This window comes from Heliangelus exortis, chromosome 7 (assembly GCF_036169615.1).
Source record: "Heliangelus exortis chromosome 7, bHelExo1.hap1, whole genome shotgun sequence".
Taxonomy (NCBI): domain Eukaryota; kingdom Metazoa; phylum Chordata; class Aves; order Apodiformes; family Trochilidae; genus Heliangelus; species Heliangelus exortis.
Window position 1 is genome coordinate 11010621 of NC_092428.1, and position 21755 is coordinate 11032375.

Here is a 21755-nt window from a genome sequence, read left to right on the forward strand (position 1 = left end):
AACAAGGAGAAATTGGAAATGAACCTGAAAATTCTAGTATTTTCTGTTTCCTATTTTTAATATTTTTATTTCATCTTTTATGAACTAACTCTAGCACAGAGTAAACTGATTAGCAGCACAGTAGATTACTACGTGTGAGAAAAGTATGGACAATTCTGTAGAATAATTCGGGCATTTTTTACATTCAGTGTTAACAACATTATAACTGAATGAACATTAGCATTATAACTGAATACATTAATAATATAATAACATTATAACTGAAATTTGTTGGTTCTCTTTCCTAGCCGAAAATTGCAGAGGAGAATTTAACATATGCTGAACTTGAACTTACGAAGCCAATTCAGGAGGCTGAAGGCATTCCCCGTATGACAGTCTATGCACAGATACTCTTTGAGGAGAAGAAGCTGTAATAGTTCGTGCCTGTGTTAATGTCTTTTGTCTATGTTCTATTTAATACCTTCCGTTCTGTTTATTTATAAAAAACATATAAATGTCCTTTTTTTTTTTTTTTTTATTATTTCCATTTATGCATTTCTGTTTTTCTATGAGGCTTTAAAAAAAATGCATTTAGAAGTAATCATAGAAAAAACAACTGGTCTACAAGTGGCATCCCAGAGACAACCATTGTAGTGTTTGTGCTGTTGTGTCTGTCCCTTCCCACCCTGTTTTAAATGGAATGAAGTTCCACGTTGGGCATTTTCAACACTAAACTTTATTCCTTCTTTGGTGCTAATGTGATTAGTCCAGATACAAATACGAACACCTTAGCAAGCCTGGGTTTTTTAGCCTGTAGAAAAGGAGGCTGAGGGGAGACTTTATTGCACTCTACAACTTCCTTAAATGAGATTGTAAAGACGTGGGGATTGGTTTGTTCAATGAAGTTACAAGTGACAGGACAAGAGGTAATGGCCTCAGGTTCTGCCAGAGGAGCCATTCTATGACTCTATGACTTACTTCAGATGACAGCAGAATCCTGAAAGGCAACAGACCATCTGAGTGAAAAGAGGTCATGAATACTACCCAGGAGAACAACTGTCTTCTTGAACAGACATTTCCTATGCAGTGTCCACTCAGATTTAATAATGGCAGATCATAACTCTGGAGAAAGAAAACCATCATTCTTTACCCTGGGATTAATTGTACATATTTAAGAGTAGAAGCAGCTCACTTGAAAGACAATGGAGAACAAATGTTGCCTGAATATGATGTGTTTTAGTAAGAGAAACGCAGAGTAAGTTGGATTCAGCTCCTACTAACAGGAAATGCGAGGCCAAATTAATCTCGAGCCTACCTTCCTTTTGGCTTCAGCAAAACAACAGCAGAACAAATGTCATCCACTGTTCTTTAATGACAGGAGCTCCCATGAAGACTCTTAATACCTTCTTAAGCAGCAGTTAGGAGTCTGCAGAGCCATAATATTTTGGTTACTCCTTCTGTTGTCATTGATAAAACAAGGCCTGTCACTGAAATTTTAACAAATACAGCTCTATTAGCTTCACACCAATTTAGTATCTGATTGTTAAATGTTAATGTAGTGTGGCCTTATAGCTTTAAGTAGAATTAGAAATGTTTACAGCTTTGTTTAAACGCATCTTGTTCCTCCACATTAAATTTTATTACTTAAATCCTCCATCAGCAAAAAGGAGTATATCATATTAGTGTCATGGGCTCTGTGTGGGTTGATTCTGCTGCTCAAGGAAAAGGTGTTTTATTGCTCTTTATTACAACTTTCTAAGGTGTAGGTGTGGTAAGAATATAATTATCTTTGCAATTACAAGCAAAATATTTGTTTTAGAATAACTGTAACATAATTGTGGGGTTCTCATCATTAAGAAATTTAATAAACTGGTGTCCTTAGACAGGGTTTGGCCAGGTTCTGCTGTCAAAGGACTTGGACCAGATGAGGTTGTATTTCATACCTGATTTATAGGTCAAATTCTACTTTTTGTGAGCTTCTCCAAAACACCTCTGGTGAGTGACATTAGGGTGCAAAGATCTGTTTTTGGCTTCAGTATGACAGGGTAAAACATAAACCCCCTAAAATCCACAGCATATCAATTGCTCTTCTCACTTTCCTGCACTAATATGAAATATACTCATTTAGAGTGCTTTGTTCCACCATATCATTTTGTGTTTGACATCATTTTACTACCTTGAATGGCCACATGTCAATAGAAGCCTCTGAGTTTGTGTTATTCCCCTCAGAAAAAAAAAAAAAAAAAAAAAAAAAAAAGGAGATGGAACAAACAGATTTTGAGATGCCAGCTAGTCACTTGATCTCAAGATTGGACCAAATTAGCCTGACTTTACCTGGTAGAGGTTGGTGTAGCCTTTTCTTAGAAACTTACATTGATAATGTTCCATACTCTCCTCACTATCCAATTCCACAGCCCTAATCATTAATGATATTTCCAGCACATTGGCTTTATCTTGCCTTTTTCCCTGTAGACACACAGAACATCTCCCTTTCCTCTTTACAGCCTTCTCCATATTTGAAGACTGTTGATGGGAACATTGAAAAGAGAATTCAGTTCTGTCAGGCTTTCCTATTGCAAAAAACCAAATGATTCCCAGCACCGCTTCTTTGGAAAAAAATTCACGATTTACTTCAGAGAAAACAGCCCTGGAAATTTAGGGAAAGGTTAGCTTGGGTTCTGAGCTGGCTTACAGATTCCATTCTCAGCACAGCCCACAGAGGAAAATGCCTGCTGAAACATTTGCACAAAAGACCATAGCTCAAACAACCCCTCTCCCTAGCTGCCCCAGTTCCAGCAAACTTCACAGCAGCTTCACCTTTCATTATTTCCATTCAGAGGCTAAATGCTGAAGCAATGGGCTCGACTGACTGCACAGAATTGGTAAGGCAAGAATCCTACCTGTCCTGGCACCATATTGTATCAGAGCCTCTCTTCATCCTCCCCAGCATTTCTGGGTTGTTTGCAAACCTCATAAGAGGCTGTTGAGTCTTTAGCCACCCCAGTCAGAGATGTTCTGGTGGCAATTTTTGAGCCTCCAGCTGAGACCCGCTCAGGTTTTCATCTGAGTACATAACACATCTGGTCACTGCAGTTGCATTTCTCCCTACTGTGCAGGACCTGGGACTCTCCTGCATCTCACACCAAGGAACAAGTAGGTTGCATGCACAGAGTTCCCACCTGGAAACTGCTCAGCACCATCTGTGAAGGTATTTTTCAGGCAGCCAGTTAAGCAGCTTTACCAATCTCACTAGTCCTGCACTAGTCCTGTGGGAGACAAGTAATTGGAGAATCCTGACCTAAGTGCTCAGATCAGAGAGGATCAACAAGATTGACATCCAGCTGTTAATATTCTATATGACACTTAAACATCTGAAATGGTCCTTCTCTGCAATGGTACTGTCCTCAAAGTGACACGTGCCCTTCAAATCCCTCATGCAAGCATGGCTATGCTCATTTCTACCTCTGCTTTCTCCTCGCTTGCTCTTCAGAGTAACCAGAGGACAGAATAGCTCTGTCCTGCCAGAGAACTAACTCAAAAGCCAAAATTAGTAAATCACTGTGAATATGACAATGGCAAATCAGAAAGTCCATTCCTATGTATCACTATAGAAAACAACATTAATTGGTATTGTTTGCAATTTCCCGTACAACTCGTAATTAGGTTAGAAAGAAACTAGGAGTGTCAAAGTGCTATAATTGCCTAAATTAAGTTATTTTGAAAGTGGCTCGCTCGTTGACAGTTGAGAGTTCAGAGTAATTGGGGTATAGAAATCAAATTGCTTCTGTTATTTAAAAGGTCATTTTCTTCTTTGGTTAGATATATGAGGACTATTTTCCACTCTACTGAGCCGTTCTATCTGGCACAATTAGACTTGCCTGAGTACATTCCTAGTGGGCCTCCTCCCACTTATCACAATCCCAGCACTGCCACAGGGAAGGGCCTGTAAATATACAGCCCAAATATGGAGTATATGTTCAACTCATATCTGGGCTGTGAAAAGCCAAAAACTGCCCAGAGCACCTAAACAGACACCCAACATGAGCACCACAGGATGCTACACCCAGCAAGCTGGCAAGTGAGTCCCTACATAAGCAAAGTCACCAACAGCAAGTTACAGGGAGAAGCCAGCCTGCCATGCAAAGGCTTTGGAGTAAATCAGGATTTCAGCTTTCCAACCAAATTTCCTCACAGTCTGTCAGCAGCTCTGGTTCCTTCAATAATACTACTGGAATCCCTTGGCTGTTACATGCATATTTCCCCTCTGGAAGTTGAGCATCCCACCAACACTGGAGTATCTGTGGAAGCATGAATCTTCATTGTCCTCCTGGGCAGGGAATAGGTATACGAGGAAGAAGCAAAGTCCTTTGAGCCTTCTTCCCAAACTAGACAAGCAGACCATTTCTGACCTGAAAGAGGGACAGTTTCCATGCTGCTGTTGCCATCACTGACAAAGAGACAGCGTCTCTCCCAATAGTAAAAAATCATAATGTTCTTTCCACCATAAGATCCACCTGAATCAAGCTCCAGCCAACCACCCAGCACAATCCCTGTTTCTCCCCCAGTGACTGCCCTGTACCAACAGCTTTCCACGTGCATTGGATTGCAGCACTTGAATGTGATCACTGAACACAGACACAGTACAAGGCCTACAGTTGCTCAGTACTCATTACAGCAAATATTACTCACGGTCACCAAGGTCCCAATGTACTGCTGAAGGCTGCTTGGTTCTGGATACCAGGTTTCTATAAGACATTGAACTCCAGTGCAGAGAATGAGGGGGTTCCTTTTTAAAAATTTAATGCAACAATTTTCCAAAAGCCTTTCCCTAGTTCTCAGGGAAAAAAAAACCAAAACATGGGCATGGTTTGCCTTTGTTCCATGGGGTTATTTGTATTGGAAAAACACCGGTGCCTTTTGGCCTGTTTTCAATGTGTTTCTCTGACCACAGGAAGGTATTTAAGCCATCAAGTCACACATTTGGAGATTAGAAAGAATAACCAGCCAGGTCATCTGTATAGACTTAATGCATCCTTCCTTGTATGTCTGCATCATAAGCTAGCATCTAATTATTACATTTTCCACAGGCAATTACCTCACTCACTGTGGAGGTGTGGGGTAGGTTGCAGGGAGGACATGGCTCAGCACTGTGTAAGGAGGAAGCTGTTTGCCATAGGAAATCTTGCTCGTTCAGCAACATAATTCAAAAGAAGCCACGAACAAAGCAGTGCCCTACAGGAAAAAGGAAGTTGTTGGTGTACTTAAAGGAAGACTGGTAAAAACCTGTCTTCTACTCCAGATTTTTCCTAATGATGCTGGCAAACAGCTAGCACAAAGACTTTGGCATATAGCAGTGCCTTGCGTTCCTCAATCTCTGGCTGTCCTGGAACACACAGGATTTAACTCTTGCAGATCTAACCAAACCCAATGCTCTGGAAATTAGGGAACACTCTTTTCTCTGTCTTTTCAGGGGTGTGTTTGGTGTTATGAACACAGGAGCCTTCCTGGACATAATGTCCTCTGTGTTCATCCTGGCTCTGCCCTGACCCATTATTAGGCTGTGTGGCTTTCTGACATAATCAGGGAAGTATTTGCTAGGTATTTTCTGTGAAATACAATGTATTATGTAAAATTAATTATCTAAAATAACATTTAAAATCCAAAAGTTTTCTCAGGACCAATACTGCAAAGTCTCATTGTATATGTGCATGTCTGTCAGTGTGTCTCACAGCTTTGTAGTCCATTCTCTAATTTCAGAGTTGACTGGAGAGTCCAACAACTTTGATATCCAGTCCCCAGCCATAGACTTCCAATTTCTTTGTTTCTTTCATGCTCTGTAATTTTCTTTCAATCCAAAAGTCTGAAAAAACAAGGATTCTTGGCTATTTCTTCCTACTAATCCACAGACCAGCAGCAGACTCTTCCCCAGTCATCACCAACTAGGATCTTGGAAGAATTTCTTGAGAAAGAAAGAAAGAAAAAGACAAAAATGTTTAAGAATAAGATGCAAATAGGATCAAGGCTTTCTCCTGCATGTGTAGCAATTAGGACGATGCAACATTCAGGGGATCAGGTTTTTGTTAATGTTAAATTTGAATAATAATGTTATAAAGTGGACAAAGTTTTGCACTTCAAAGACTACAATAGAATTAGGTCGAAACTTTCCCGGAGGTCTGTGGGTTAGTTGTGGACAATTTAGTCATATGAGAAGCTCCTACCCTTCTCTGAGACTCTATAATGTTAAATAATCTGGTGGCCAAATTCAGACTTGTGAGCACATAATTTCATGGCTTCAGAAACTGAGATCTCTGCTGTCTGCAGTGCCACAGACATTAATGAAATTAACCCTTCCTCTAGAAGCCCCTGAAGTAACACAAACTCCAGAATAAAACTGAATGCCTGCAGGGGAGGCAGTCAGGATGCAGAGGGACAGACAGTACCTGGACACTGCCAGCGCTGTCACCGCGGGGCTGCTCTTGCTGAGTTTTCCAGTCAAGGCAAGGCTGGGATTCAGCTCTCGACACAGAACAAGATGTTTGTCACGCTTGTTACCTGTTGTGTGGTTAAAAAAGAGATATTTAGAAAGTGTCCAGGGGCAGCATGGAGGGGATTGTTATTATTTATGGTCAGCAAGTTGTTAAGTTGAAAACAAATATATTTAATCTCAGCCTGTGCTGTAGCAAAATAGGCCCATCCCAATTTAATTTGTGGCTATGATAGTTACATGCGCTGACGTGAAGCTGTATCAATTGTATACTAAATTGGATTTGTGTATTATTGCTTTCTAAATTGCATGCCTAGTTCAGCAAAATTGTTCATCAGTTTTCACTGGCTCTGTGCTTAATAAGATGCCCCACAATACCTTGCTGCCAGGATATAATACAGCCCATAATTGCCTAGTAAAAAGAAATTACATAAAGCCCTGGTATTACCAACTTACCTAAATCTGCTCATAACTGAATCAATAATTAAATGCAGACAACATTGCACATACACACACATACATATATACACACACACCTAACAACATAACTCAATGACAATTACTTTGGTGTTTTTAATGACTGTTTTGTACTAATTTTATTTTCTTTAGTGCATAAAATGAAATTTGGGACTATTTGGACATTTTAAATAATTCTGAAGTAATCTGATAATAGTAATAGTGTAAAGGAGCATGTCACTGCTTTGACTACACCTCTCAACTCTTTAATAAAGAACACTGTTGCTATATGCATTTGAGACCATGTTTCCTTATGTCCATGTGTGAACAGGTGTGTGTCTACACACCAACAGATGCCTGGTCAATGCTTGTCTTGTTTTATGATCCTCTCCTAAAAAAGCACAAACAGGAGTGCTGTGCTTCCATGGGCAGCTTTGAAGCCCTACTTTGGAGAACTCTTTAAGATATAAATTTTTAAAATATCTAAAATCTCATTTTGTTCAAAAGCATTCCTATGAAATTATACCTCATTAAACAGGACATAGAAATAAATGAGACAAAAAGCTATGGGCAAGAATGTAGGAAACTCTCAGAGCAAATCAGATGCTTGTACATATAAAAAGAATCTGCAAAATGGACACATAATACTACAAGGATTTTGTAAGGAATGTGATGTCTTTTGCTTTGATTTACAGCAATGTGATTAGGGACCACAATCATAACACATACGTAGCTACCACAGTCAGACTATTTTACATCTATCACCTCTGCTGTTCTTGCATCTTCCCTAGAAGCATCTGGCTCTAGCTGCTCTCAGAGACATGACAAAAAAAGGTAGGGTGGGCATCTGCTTTGGCATTTCCAATATGCCTCTCTATGTAAATGTTTTCACATAGCAATCTAAATAATTTACATGCCAAGCTCAACCAACAGCTGAGCTGCTGAGGATCTCAATGGTAATGCCCAATGTATAACATATTTTATGCAGATGTTACATCTACAGCTATATATTTATGCAAATCATGTGCCTAAACCTGGAGTAGTAATGCCTGTAATGAGGATCACAGCAAATAAGTGGTGTAAATTATACGTACAACACCACAATTCCTTTATCTTATAAAATGTGATGTGAAGCAGGCTGTGCTATTTAAGATGTGCCTTTAAAGCTCTCTGGCAGGTTTCAGCTCCTGTAACTGTTAGAACAGAGAAGTGAGCTTGAGTTGTTTTTAATACCAGTCAGCACTGTAGCCACATCATCTTGTTAACCTTGGCTCTGAGAACTCGAGGGTATCAGCTTCAGCTTGGCACAGCCTTAAATAAACATCTCCATGAATTAGAGCATGCTGCTGTCCTCCCCCAGTTTGAAGGGCCTCTGACCTTGTATAACGTGGCAAAGGCGACAAACTTCAGTACCAGGGAAGGATCTGGCAATACCCTCTCTGAAATGCCAGGATACTTTAGTACGAGCCACCACCAGGCATGCCAAGGGAACAGGCTTTCTGGAACCAGTATACTTTATTAGTTTCACAGTGTTATGCAGAAAGATGATCTATCAGCCTCGACATGACTCATGGCAGAGCCTAGGAAGAAGCCTTCAGCTTGGTTCAAGCAGGATGTGTCCTTGAGACTGGTGGCTCAGAGGTGCTCTCTGTCTCTAAAGTGAGGCAGTGGTTACCTAAAACTTCTGCTGCTGGTTACAGTAACACTGCACCATTACCTGTTCCATTTTCCCTTCACACCACTGTGCTCACACACCTTCTTCTTCCTCACAACTAAAAAGCTCTGCAGCACACAGTCACACTGCAGTTCTCATGCTGTGGTCATACCCATCCTGCCTGGCTCTTCCATTGTGCCTCTCTGCAGTCTCGCTCCAGTAGCTTGCTCTGGGGTATTGGTATATTCAGTCTTCCACAGCTGTGCCAGAAAGGAAATGTAAAAAGTAAAAATGGAGAAAGAAAAGATTATAACAATGCAACAAGAGAGAGATGTAGCTGTCTGGTTTTCATCAAGGGGTGGAAATTGGATTTCTAACATCAAAATAGGATTTCACAGTGTCTCTCCCTCTGCCACCATGCTGCAGGGAGCCACCCATGAGAAACATTTGCAGGGAGCTGGTAGGGTTGTGAGACTGACACTGTCACAAGGATCCCAGTAATCCACGAAGCTGTTCCATGAGAATGGAGATAAAACCATCACTGATTTCCTGCTCCCTGGGAAGCAGACTTCCCTAGAAAGACTGACTTGATAAACTGAGCTGTGAATCAGCTCTCAGAAACCAGAGTCAAACATATTTCCCATGGCCAATATAATTCTTTATTTTAAACCAATGCCAGAATGAAAATTTTTGAAACTCTTTGAAAGGAGACTCCTCCATTTAGAAGCTGGTAAGAAGCAACATTTTACACTGCTTTTCAGCTTTTGCCCTCTGCTGTCCTGTTAAGAAATTGGCACGGGCTGTTAGCAGCTCTGCTCCTCCATTTAGGATGCAAAATTAGTGTACAACCTATCAGGATTCCCTTCCCTGTCTCCCATCCACCTACCCTCACCACTCCATCTGTGCTCCCTGTGATGATGATGCTGCGAATGTCCCAGTCCAGCACCTCAGCAAAGCAGCAGCAGCTGACACAGCTTTCAGGACTGCAGGTGATGGTAATGTGTGTAAGAAGCTGCCCATTGACTGTCCACAGATACAGGTAAGATCCAGCACAAGAGATAATGTCACCCTGAAACAAACCAAGAGGCCATGGGTCAAAATCTTATGCTCATTCTACTCAAAACTCTTAAGTGTTGATTATAAATTACAGAGTTGCTCTCACTGTCTGGGGGAATTGGGGAGTGTTTAGTTTGGAGGAGAGGAGGCTGAGGGGATACCTGATTGCTCTTTACAGTTACCTGAAAGGAGGTTGTAGGGAGGTGGCTGCTGGCCTCATCTCTCAAGCTAAAAATGATAGAACTAGAGGCAAGAGCCTGAAGTTGCACTAGGGAAGATTTAGACTAGATATGAGGAAGAATTTCTTTACTGAGAGAGTAGTCAGGCTCTGGAACAGGCTGCCCAGGGAGGTGGTGAGGTCACCATCACTGGGAGTAATTAAAAAATGTGTAGATGAGGCACTTCAGGACACACTACAGTGGGCATGGCAATATAGTTTATATTGTATTATATTATATATAATATATATTATATTTTATATATCATATGTTATTACATATATTACTACATACTTACATTATATTTGTTATATTACACTATATTTGTATTACATTATGCTTATTATATTTTATTTATTATGTTATATTTATGATATTATACTGGGGGGTGGATGTTGATAGTTGCACACAGTGACCTCAGGGGTCTTTTCCAGCCATGACAATTCTCCATGATTCTGTGAGTCACTTAAATTCGGACTTTTATTTTCCTTCTGGGCAGATGGTATAAACCAGAGCTGACATTTTTTTCTCATGAAAAATCCTGACAATTTTGCATTATAGAAACTCAAACCAGTCCTCTCAGTTTTAGCAAGATAGTGTGGAAACAAAGGTGTTTTCATTTCTTTAAATGTTCCCATTCTATTTTCCAGAAAATCTAGGCTTTTAGTAAAAAAAAAAAAAAAAAAAAAAAAAAAAGTGACTGACAGATCCAGGGATCTGTCAGGGACAGGGACTACACACAGGTGATCCACAGCACAGGTTATGGGCAAGGACTCTTGCTCTTATAAGTTTCACACATGAGCATTCTCTTACCCAAAGACATGGTATTCACCTGCTTAGCTGTGAAGTCTTTGGTGTTTTCATAATACTCCTCTGCCCCTCACAGGGAGCTTAATGTCATCACATTTTTAGATGCTGTTTTGCATTTGACCAACAATCAGCTCAGCAGTAAGCGAGCTGCAGTTCTGCAGAAAAAATTCTTTGCAACTGAATCTCTCTTTTTCTCTCGTTTCCATGCAGCTGTACAGATTTACTGCAGACTGCACGTAAGGAGCAAATGCCCAGGTAATCTCTTAGGGGCAAGAAACATACAGAACCAGGAGCCAATGCAGCAATTTTTATGCAAAATGCAAAAGTGCATTTTGATCAAGTTGCTAATTGAAATTCCACCTAACCTTTTCACCCTTGTTGCATACTAAGAACAAGCTAAATAGAAAACCATAAGCAAAGCCATCTGATTCTGACAAAGGTCAGTGTGCCCTTAGATTACTGGCACACATCTGGTTTTAATCAGCTCACAGTATTTCACCCCTTCCTGATTCGGGGCCAGGGTTCTTCACACTGCCGGGCAGAATTCTGAAGATAAGAACAATAATAGCACATTTCAAATAGAGTTGCCAATAATTAAATTTCAGGTACCTTATCTGCATGAGAGTACATAATGTCCAGGCATTTGGTAATGATCTACAGTGTTTTTTAAGCCTAGATCAGGGATTTAAAACTAACTGAGTTTAGTTACAATAAGCTTCTACAATCCTCCTTAGCTCAAACTTTCTGGGACAGCCTTTTTATTTTATGTGTATGTCATGCAAATACCATGAGGTCTGGATCTATAAATGGAGTTTATATATGTTCAAGCAAAGACAGAAACCAAGAATTACATAACGAGGAGCTGTATAGAGTTTTATTTCACAGAAAATTACGTGGTTCAGATGTTTTTTCTTTCAAAACTTTTCTTCAGAAGATTCTGAATTTTCCAGGTATAAAACTTTTAAACAAATGTAATTTTGTGTCAATCAAAATATTTCAGTTAGCACAATGATTCCATCTTCATGTTATAATATGTAAACATGTATTAAAAAAACTAAACAAAATCAGATTTCAGAATTAAACATCCCATTTTCCTAATGTCAGAATAATTTTATCATCCACAACAGATGGACCCCTTAATTCTTTTTTTCCCTTGAAGTTTCAGTCATCATTTCGTAAAGTTTTTCCTCTTTTAAATGAACATTTCTGAACTTTTCTATTGTCCAGTCAGTTTAACCATTTGCAGTTCATCAAGCTGGTGAACTGCATTTGAGTCAATCACCAGACTGTTCTTGGCACAGACCATCTCATTTTTGGATAGGTCCAAATGAGGAGCTAAAAGCTACTGATAATGGTGGTGGGATACACAAAAATGAGAGGACTACATGCTCTTGGGGTTTCAAGCCCATGCTCCGTGCTAGTCCACCCACTCATTTCTGAATGCTTGGCACTGGTTTAGCTGACTTCACTGGAGACCACCAGGGTATTCTGAATTTTACACTAACCAGAACCCTTGGAGCAGGGATTTGAGCTGGCACTAAACAGACTACTTAGTTCCCACCCTCAATTACTAACAATCCGGTTGCATGGTTAATTAATCTCTGAAATGAGATTACTGTTTTTGCACAGACTAAGTAGAGAACTTCTGCCTGGTTTCATACTGCTACAAACTCAATTTTACCTCTCTTGGTTCAAGCTCTGGTTCTTGGTCCAGCCTTGAATTGCCTAGGCAGTTGGAATCCTGCTCTAGTATATTAAGAGAGACAGAAGATACAAATGTACAAATGACATTTTTTGGAAGGTAAAAGCTTGGAAAAAAATCCCATCCAGTGTTTACTGTAAAATCCAATACAGAGATTTTCTTATTGACATGCATGCAGTTCAAGCTGGGCACAGACCCCAGCAGACTTACTCTCACTGCTCTCAAGACTGCCTCCCACTCCCTGGGAGTAGTAGAAAGGAAAGCAAAAAGTCAGCACTTTTACTGCAAGGTGTAAGGAAGTTGTCAGTCAAGGTGGCAGACCCTGGCCCAACATATCAGAGCTGACATGGCTCTGCTGCATGAATGTCAGGAGAAATTAATGAAATAATGGAGGCAATAAGATAATGGGTGAGCCAAATCCAGGAGGTAGTCTAGGGTAATACTTCATGCTCTGTAAACTAAAATTTGTTTAAGCCTGCTATCTATCCATCCAAAGATGCTTCTACTTAGCTACTCAGTCTAAGATGTTGCTTTTAGTGCTTGCCTCTCATCATTAAGAATACTATTAGCAATTTCTGTAGAAAGAAAAAAAAAATCAATGTATCAGACTCTCAGGATGTTTTTATGTTAGGAAGAGCACCCAGTAAATTATCATTAAATGTTCATGGATACATCAGAAGAAAGATGATAAATTAAGATCTTACCGTTGAATTGTTGATGGCAACAGAACAGAGGTTTGCCCTGTGGGCAGGAAGCTGGTTTATGTATGTCAGCTGGTTCAGGTCCCAAATGATGCAGGTTCTGTCATCAGATCCACTCACAAAGATGCTATAGGTCACAGATGCAGCGAGGCAGGTCACTGCTTGAGTGTGCCCATACAGAGCCTGGTGGGGAAAAAGCAACCAATAAATCACAGCAGAGGGTGGCTGCTTTCCCAGGGGACTATAGTGCTGCTGTCATTTGCTTAGTAAGAACACTCAAAGTAGTCATTCTATGGACAACTGAAAAAGGTATGTGGGGGGAAATCCCAAAGGATCTTATAGAAGCATCCTTGCCCTCAACTTCTGGCTGAGAAAAGTTGATCCCCAAACATAATATGCATTATATGCCCCAAGCTGCATACTGACTTGGGACCTGTGTCATACAGTTAGTCTCTTGCTCAGAAGCAAATCATAATTTTCCACTTTAGTCCATATCGTTTAAATAAAATTTATGCTTGGAAATTATTATTTCCTAAGATTTTAAAAAAACAAACAAACAAATAAAACTTATCAGGATGTATTTTAGCAACCTTCTCCAGTCTTTTTCTTTCTGTTTTTCTGAACATGTCCTAACATTTTTCCAATTTTAGTTAAGAAAAACAGTATTTAAGGATAATTTTTGCATGATTTCATATATGAATTCCTTTCTCTTTTATCATTATCCAGTATCCTGCTTTTAGGTTTGTTTTGTAGGTTCTAGAGACACAAAAACCGGTTCCCAATTTAATTTAGCCTTAAACAGTTTCATAAAAAAAGACTACACTTAGGGCAACTTAATAGCACAGATAGAAACAATGGATAGAAGTCTACTGGTGACAATTATTCAATGCAGCATTCTCAAATGACAGCAGTATACATTTTTGCTGCATAACCACCAATGGCCTGTAAAGCCTGTAGGGCAACAGAGAAAAAGTCCTTCACAGCTTTCCTCAAAATATTTTCAGGGCTCAAATTTTAGCTTCTTTTTTGTGAAAAAATCAGACGCACCATTTTTAATGGTGGTTTTAAAAGTAAATTCATATTCCCTGATGGCTTTCTTTACATAACATAAGTAGCCCATCTTCAGGTTCTGTCTCAGTTCAGCATGGAGCAAGAGAGCCATGTGTCCTGGATGATTTTTTGCAAAATACATCTTCTGCTCTATTCCAGTGTGTGATTGTGAGGCTGCACTCTTGCTGCCAAACCTGTGCTGCCATTTCCTAAGCTAAGTGGGACAACAGTATTCAAACATTAATTCATTGGTGAAGAAGCCAAGCTGCAGCAAACAACCTACTACTGAAGGTGACCTGCAACTGAGAGGGCTGAATTCCAGCTTGTGATTTATTCCACTCACAAGAGCTGTTGACTAAAAATACTGACACAAAAAAAGAGGTTCTCAACAGTGGTTTTCAGAGGTCAAAATCATTCTCAACAAAGCACAGAAAAAGAGGTTTAGCAATAGCTTTGGAGTGGCAGAACAGTCTCTTTGAAAAGGACTGGGCATAACCCTGTGCCAGTGTTTGAGAACTGTGCAAGATCCCTGCAAAGGGACAAGGCAGGTTCAAGGGCTCCAAACTTCCTCTCCTTTCTCCAAAGCATAAGAGAATATGTACCCACTGTGCCAGCATCCAAACTGCCAAGTCAATCCAAGCTAAGCTTCTGCTCAAGTTCTAATAAAACACTTTTTTCCTTTTTATAACTCAGAAAGGTCCTACCTGGATGTGAAGTGTTTTAAACAATATCACTGTGGAAGAGAGGGCTAGACCTGAGCCTGGTTGCAATCTCAGCTTCAAACCACCAGTGTCTCAGTGCATATTCATGCAAAATTTGCCACGTGCTCGTAGCTCTCTGCCATCTCATTGCTGCTCTGCAAAGACTGACAGGTTTTCCCTTAATGGGAAATACTCTGCAGCATATCTGCAGAAAGAACTGTGAAGCCTGTGTCCAGAGTAAATCCACAAATACCAAGACAAAAAAGATGAACAACTTTACTTCAGGAACGATCAGCCCATAAAAAATTAAACCAAGTGTGACCATCCCACTTAGCTGCCTGACACAGACACTGACACTTCATAGCTGTGCTCAACACAAATCCTGCGTGGCAGACAGCACAGCTTGCCCAGATACTTCTTGAAGCCTAATATTTCATTTAGCCCAGAAATTCTGGGTCCTGGATTTGCACAGATTCCTCCACCCTTGAACACTGAGGGAACTGGTGAATTGCATGGATCAATACTGAGGCTATTAGACTCAGTCTTTAGTGTTCCATGAACTGTGGAAGCAGCCTCTGCTAGAGAGGTAAAGAGACTTTTTCTGCTGAAATATAGTTTCTATACTTTACCATACTCCAAACCAGAATGTCTAAGTCCCATGGGAGAGCTGGAAAGTGAATTGTATCCACTTTATAGCACATCAGCTTTACTTAAACAAAGCTTCCTCTCGGGAAAGATGATACATTTTTTTTTGTTCAGCAGAAAAAGCAGTCACTATGAAATAGTGAATTACATGAAAGCAGCAAGTAATTCACTGAAAGACATTTAGAACCATAGTTTAAATTAACATCTATGCCAGACAGTAATCTATATTAAAAAAATGTAAAGAAAAAAGTGCTTTTGCTAGCAAAGAGAAGGAAAAAAACCAGAATTTTTCATAGCATGATCTCATGCCACTCTTTGGACTTAGGGTAATGCCAGATTAATCACAGTGAAACTCAATAGCAGAGCTGATTTTACACTGCTAAAGAGAATGGCATTATATTGGAGATAAAAGGCAACCTCTTCAAACAGTTGTCTCAAACTCAAACTGTCCCTGACCTCCTGACTGTATCATTTTGATGTGTTGATGAGAATTACTGCTTATGTTTTTCTCCACTACTACATGTCTTCCATGTCTGTGCCTGTGTCCTGGTTTGGAATAATAAATACAAATAAATAAATTAATAATAATGGGATAATAACCAGAATAGGTAATCTCTGAAGGTCTTGTCTCACATTTTGGGCAGGAAACAACATAAACCTCAGAAGACAGAATACACTAAACACAGTTTCCCCTTAATTTCAACACACAAGAACTTCAGATAAATGAAGACCTATATAGTTCTTCGACATCCCAACAGATATTGAAATTTTCACATAATTTAATGACAAGATATGTTTTGGCTCAGGGAAAGCAAAGCACTGAAGTATGATCTGAATATCTCTCCAGATCTTCTTCTCACAGAAGAATCCTCTAACATTTGCAGATCTTGCTGATCAGTGAACCCTTTATTAGTTTTCTTAAAGTATCAGAGCACTTTCTGTCTCTTGGTTTTTTAGGGAAATGAGTTCCATGCTGTCTTTCAGATATGACAGAGTTGTACGCAAGCTTTACTTGCAAAGCTGAGAACTCAGCATAGCTGAACCACATAAACCTTGCATGAAAATTCAGTTTGTAACTGCAACAACATTTATACAGCTGTTGGATGACTATACAGGAGCTCCATATCAGCTACCACTAAATCAGCACCAAATCAGCTACCTCATTGTCATTGGACAATGAGGACACAACCTATATCTCTCTTCTTGGGTGCATTCCTACCTCATAGAGTGAACTTTACATTCTGAATTCAGGTTGAGATTAAAAAAATCAATAACTTTGCCTAGCAGACCCTTCACCTCCATCAGCTAAGGTATTTCCTCTGCCAGTCATCAAAGGAATAAATTAATATTTTGTTTCTCACTTGGTTTCTATAGCAAAAGAGCTACAGTACTGACCTGTCTCAAGTTGAGATATTTCACTTTGTCCTTGGCCAAGGAAAGTTCCCAGACACACACAACTGAGCTTGTTCCAGATGTGATGATGGTAGTTGCTGAAGGGCACACAGCACAGAGGCACTTTCCCCAGTCTACCATGCACTCAAACGTAGTCACGTTCTGTACAAGAAAGCAGCTTTAAGTCAAATATTCATCTGATGATACCATCATTATACCACCATTCATCTGATGATACCATTTGGCATTTATTAATGCCAAATTTCAGATTCAGTTTTCAGAACTGTGCCTCCACCTCTTCACACCCAGGAAAGAAAAGCTCATCTTTAACAGTATCTATGCTCCCAGTACAGCTGCAAAATAATGTGCATGCACAGGCTGTGGGTGTATTCTGCTCAGCCCTCCTCCAGGGACCAAACAGGAAGGCTCCACAAAAGTCAGTGTTTATGTGTTTAGACACCCAAGTCCCAGTCCCTCTTGTGGTACATCCTTGCTATATAACTTCATGCAGGCTCATTCTGCCACCATATAGTGACAGAATGCAAACATTCAATGTAAATTAAAAAGAAATCTCAGGTTGTGAGAGCCACCACTAACAGAGATAGCGCCAGGCTGCACAATCATCCCCTTACTTCTACTGAAATGCCAAAAGCCAAAGCACCAAATTCTTTTGTGCCAATGGTTCTGTTAGAAGCACCCAAACCAGCCTAAACCAAGGTCAGGTCTATTACACACTGCCACAATTACAGCACATTCTTCTGCTCACATTCTGTATCAGCCATCTCCCACACAACAGGGACAACACTGTGGTGTTAATGATTCTGGTGGAACTGGATGGCACAGCTACAAAAAACCTCACAAAACAGACAGAACTACATTTACTACTTACAATGACAACAAACATTTCTTTTAAACTAATGTCCAGAGGCACTGTTGACCCACAGAGAACTCAAGTTGGACTCCATGCTACTTCTCATAGTGGCTGTGTAGTCATGCTCAGTGTCACTATGTTCATTGACACTTGGACTTTTGAAGACTCAAATAATTCATATGTACAGCAGCACTATGAATTGCTAAGAACTGATTTGAATGTAAATCAATGAAGAAAACTCTCAATAATTTTATACAGGGAATAGAGAGTAATATACTTCTAATGGCTTTTTCACTTCCATTGACTGTGGATGTGTCTGTAAAAATATAATTACATGGCTTACACAAATACCCATTAGTATTTTACTGAATGCTGTATTCTACTCAAGAAAACTCAGATGTCCTTGCATGTCATAAGATTGCCCTCAAAATATCAAAACATCAGTCTGTTGGTGGTAAAAAAAAGGCCCTGCCAAGTGTCCTAATAAGCAGTGTGATGACACAGACTGTTGATTTTTAACAACAAAGAAATAAGTGTATTAACTTTGTAGAACAGAAGACATCATTATTTTGAATGAATGCACTGGGCTAAGCTTGTGAGCAAGAGGGGCACTGACAGATGGTCCTGTCTTAATTCCAGCAGAAAGTTCTGCACTATAAAATTTCTATTCAGTGGTCAGGAGACCTTGTATTGTCCTTACAACCTATGAAATAAGGTTTCTCCTTCAATTTGACAGACAACACAGTCACTTAAAGGAAAACTTCATATATATCAATTTAGTAAAGAAATACCACATTTTCCAGCAGTTTAGCAAATACTGAAAGTGAACTTTGTTGGGATATCCAACTTAAGAATCCTCTAGAAGCTTGACTATGAAGAAGTCTTGTATGGCATCTGCTGAAATCAGCTCCCCTGTGGCCTCTGAAATGGATGCCCCAACCAACCCACTTATCATTAATTTCTGGAATGCTTAGGCCTCTCCTTGTTTACCTTGTCAGACCCATAGTTGCCAAAGCAGCAGGTGAAGTCCTCGAATCCCCAGCAGAATGTTTTGCTCCAAAGAGGAGGGATCAAAACTTTATTTTTTTCAACAGCCAGAATGCCTTTCTCAGTATGAACGATGTGCCCAATAGCTCCCTTGGGATAGTCTGTCAGGACAGAGAACATATTTAATTCTGTTGTTTTAGAGCACTTACATGAAGTTTCCTCCTTGCACAACTTGTGTCATGAGGCTGGCAAGCCCCAGAACTGGGCTCAGTGCTGTCTGCCCACAGACAGAAATCCACTTTACAAGTGAAATTCCAGACAGAATAGTGGAAACACTCCTCTGGAAGGGAACACATAAATCTATGATGTTCTCTACAGGAGGGAGTTTCACAGCAGTGTCATTAAGCTCTTTTTCATTGGCAGGCTGCCTTATGCCATCCATTACAGAGGATGCTGGGCATGTCAAAACAGCCTCTGTAGTGTAGTTATGGGAGCCCACTGTCCCCACAAAGATGTGTGATGTAAAGAATACCACTATGGAATGAAAAAGCAGACGTTGAAATTTTCCAGGCTTCCTCATAGAAAAGAGGAAAAGTAGCAAACTAAGAAAATGATCAAGAAAAAGAAAAGTTTGGAAGATTGAGAAGTGGGGAAAGACAGACAGTATTTACTTCACTGCTGAACATAAAAAGAGAGAATAAGAAGGGAAAACAGTGAGATTTGTATTTCAATGTAACACATTAAAAATGTAGAAGAGAGAAAAGATTTAGTTATTTTACAAAAATAGAAATGTTAAGAATTATGGTATTTGAGTATTTTCAGCACCTGCTCACAAAATACACACAAATAGCAACTGTCAGAAAGGACCCTACCACCCCACATAAAGCTGTGTGACTATTTTTGTGCTCTTGAAAATCCAGATTCACCCCCTCAAAGAATTCTGCACTTTTTATCACAGAAAATAGAGCACAACCCCTGAAGCACCTTTTGTTGTTACTGGTGAGAACTTCAGATTTTTCAGGCTGCTCATAAAAGGAGGGAGAATTCCACTTGAGTGAAGGGATAGCACAATCTCTCTTCCTGATGAGCTTTTCCCATGGGCATTCCTGGATGGATGTGGTTTTGTGAAGAGCTAGAACAAAATAACAGCACTGAAAAAATTATCTCAATTTGCTAGATCAGTCAGAATACATACCAATTGGAATCCTTAATCATAGACTCCAGGACTATCATACATGAATCTCTTCCCTAAAATAAAACCATATCTTATATTTTAATCAAACTGCATTCCTTCCTCACAGAGACAGGAAGATAATCTTAGTGTTCCAGGTGAGGAGAGAAAAGTGTAAGTGATACTTTGAGCAGCTTTTATTTGGCTGTACCCATTTCCAGCCTAGTGATTACTGTGATTCCAGCCATGTGACTACTGAAAGAGCAGAACCCAGATTTGATGCCACAGCTGTACAGTATACAACAGGAACAGCATGATTACAAAGTTGAATCATACCCATGTGAGGGTGCATACTGATGTAGTGCACAATTGGGACATGTCTGTAGTCTTTCATTTGATTTAAATCAGAAAATGTCATTGATTTAAGTTTCTATGCTTGCTTTCCAGTTTAAATACCACAAGATCAAAATAAATTATGCTCTCTTATGATAATATGGTACCTGCTTTGGTATCTGTCCAAAGTTACTGATAAAACCCAGAATGGTGCTCTTAATTAGGGGATCTTTAATGTTGTTGAGTTCCATCTTGTCTCCATAGAAGTAAGGGTGATAGGTGTTAACTGCCTCCACTGCAGCTGAGCCATGTTGCTTGTATCCAAAAATGAGATCTATCCAGTGATGGAGGTGTGCACTGACATAGTCACTTTCCAGTGCCTGAAACCAAAAGAAAATTAATTCAGTAGAGTGTATCCATTACAAATATGCTACCACTTTCCAGTCTCTTCTGGAGACTTAAATTCTCTACAAGTGAATTTTCACACTTTCAGTTCATACAGTACCATCCTTCTGAGCACACCCTCATAAAATATTATCAAAAAGATGGAAGGTGCATCCCCACTGGAAAAGGAAGAATGGATCGTAGCATGCCTGACTTAATATACATGAGGAGTATCCTTAGAGACAACACAAGCAGGTTCCATTAAGCAAAATGCAGGAACTCCACAGTTCTTGGCACTTCCTCCAGATTCCAAGACATTTGAAAGGTTGTGTTATCATATCTTCACCAATACTGTTACTGAAAAGAGATGGTTTAAATGAGGGAAACATTTGGTAGCATTTGTGTCCTGGTTTGGGCCAGGATAAAAGTGATTTTCTGTCTTGTAATTTTTGCTTTCAGCTAAGTTTCTTGTAAGTAGCTGCACTTGCTGAAATTAACAGAAAGTTTCTCAGTCAGTGTCTGCTTTTAGGACTGATAACACTGATGTTTATAGTTACAGCTGGAGAATGGTGTGCAGAACCAAGGCCACTGCTCAGTTCTGACGAACATTTTGCCCTCTGGAAGGAGGAAAGGAGTAAAGAGGTCACACCTGCAGCCCTCCCTTAGGGAGGAGCAGACAAGATAAATGAGCAAAATTGACCAGAGTATTCCATCCCATGTGTGTCATAGTATAAATTTGAGGGATCACGAGGGTCAAACCCATTCCTTCCTTCCTTTTGCCCTTCCTTCTGCCCTTCCTTCCTTCTTCACCTGTCCCTCTTTTGCTTTGGCAACCCGGGAGGATCCTGTCCATTTGTCTGCCTGTGGTCCTGATCCACACCAGCCTGAATCTGTGTGTTCCTGCCTCCAGCTCCCGACTGCTGCTGACTCCAGGAGTCCAGCCTGGACTTCCCCAGTGCTGCCCTGCAGCCACAGGGGTGATGTGAGAGTTATTGAGGGAAAGGGGGGAGGAACGTGGTATAAATTTTCCTGTATATTTCTATTTATTTAGTAATTTCTCCTTTTTTCATTGAAGCTGTGTAGTGAGTTTCCAACCCATAAGTCTCTCTCCCTTATTCTCTCTCCTTTCTTTATCAGGGAGGGGGATTGATAGAGAACATC

At 40.0% G+C, this 21755-nt stretch overlaps 2 protein-coding genes across 3 annotated transcripts in view; one reads left to right on the forward strand and one right to left on the reverse strand.

The window, feature by feature from the left end:
• The window catches only part of VSTM4 (V-set and transmembrane domain containing 4), a 28452-nt gene extending 27680 nt beyond the window's left edge, over positions 1 to 772 (forward strand). The window contains exon 8 of the mRNA XM_071748781.1: positions 288 to 772. Coding sequence (XP_071604882.1) covers positions 288 to 413 — 126 coding nt within the window. The 3' untranslated portion in view covers positions 414 to 772. The remainder of the gene's footprint in view (positions 1 to 287) is intronic.
• Positions 773 to 5542: 4770 nt separating this feature from the next.
• Positions 5543 to 21755, reverse strand: part of WDFY4 (WDFY family member 4) — a 133828-nt gene continuing 117615 nt past the window's right edge. For both annotated transcript variants that reach the window (XM_071748783.1, XM_071748782.1), the window contains exons 55-63: positions 20378 to 20590; positions 19691 to 19838; positions 18710 to 18867; positions 16852 to 17010; positions 13064 to 13243; positions 9460 to 9642; positions 8746 to 8833; positions 6420 to 6531; positions 5543 to 5938 (exon numbers count right to left, since the gene is read on the reverse strand). In XM_071748783.1, the coding sequence (XP_071604884.1) occupies positions 5875 to 5938; positions 6420 to 6531; positions 8746 to 8833; positions 9460 to 9642; positions 13064 to 13243; positions 16852 to 17010; positions 18710 to 18867; positions 19691 to 19838; positions 20378 to 20590 (1305 nt within the window). In that variant the 3' untranslated portion in view covers positions 5543 to 5874. The remainder of the gene's footprint in view (positions 5939 to 6419; positions 6532 to 8745; positions 8834 to 9459; positions 9643 to 13063; positions 13244 to 16851; positions 17011 to 18709; positions 18868 to 19690; positions 19839 to 20377; positions 20591 to 21755) is intronic.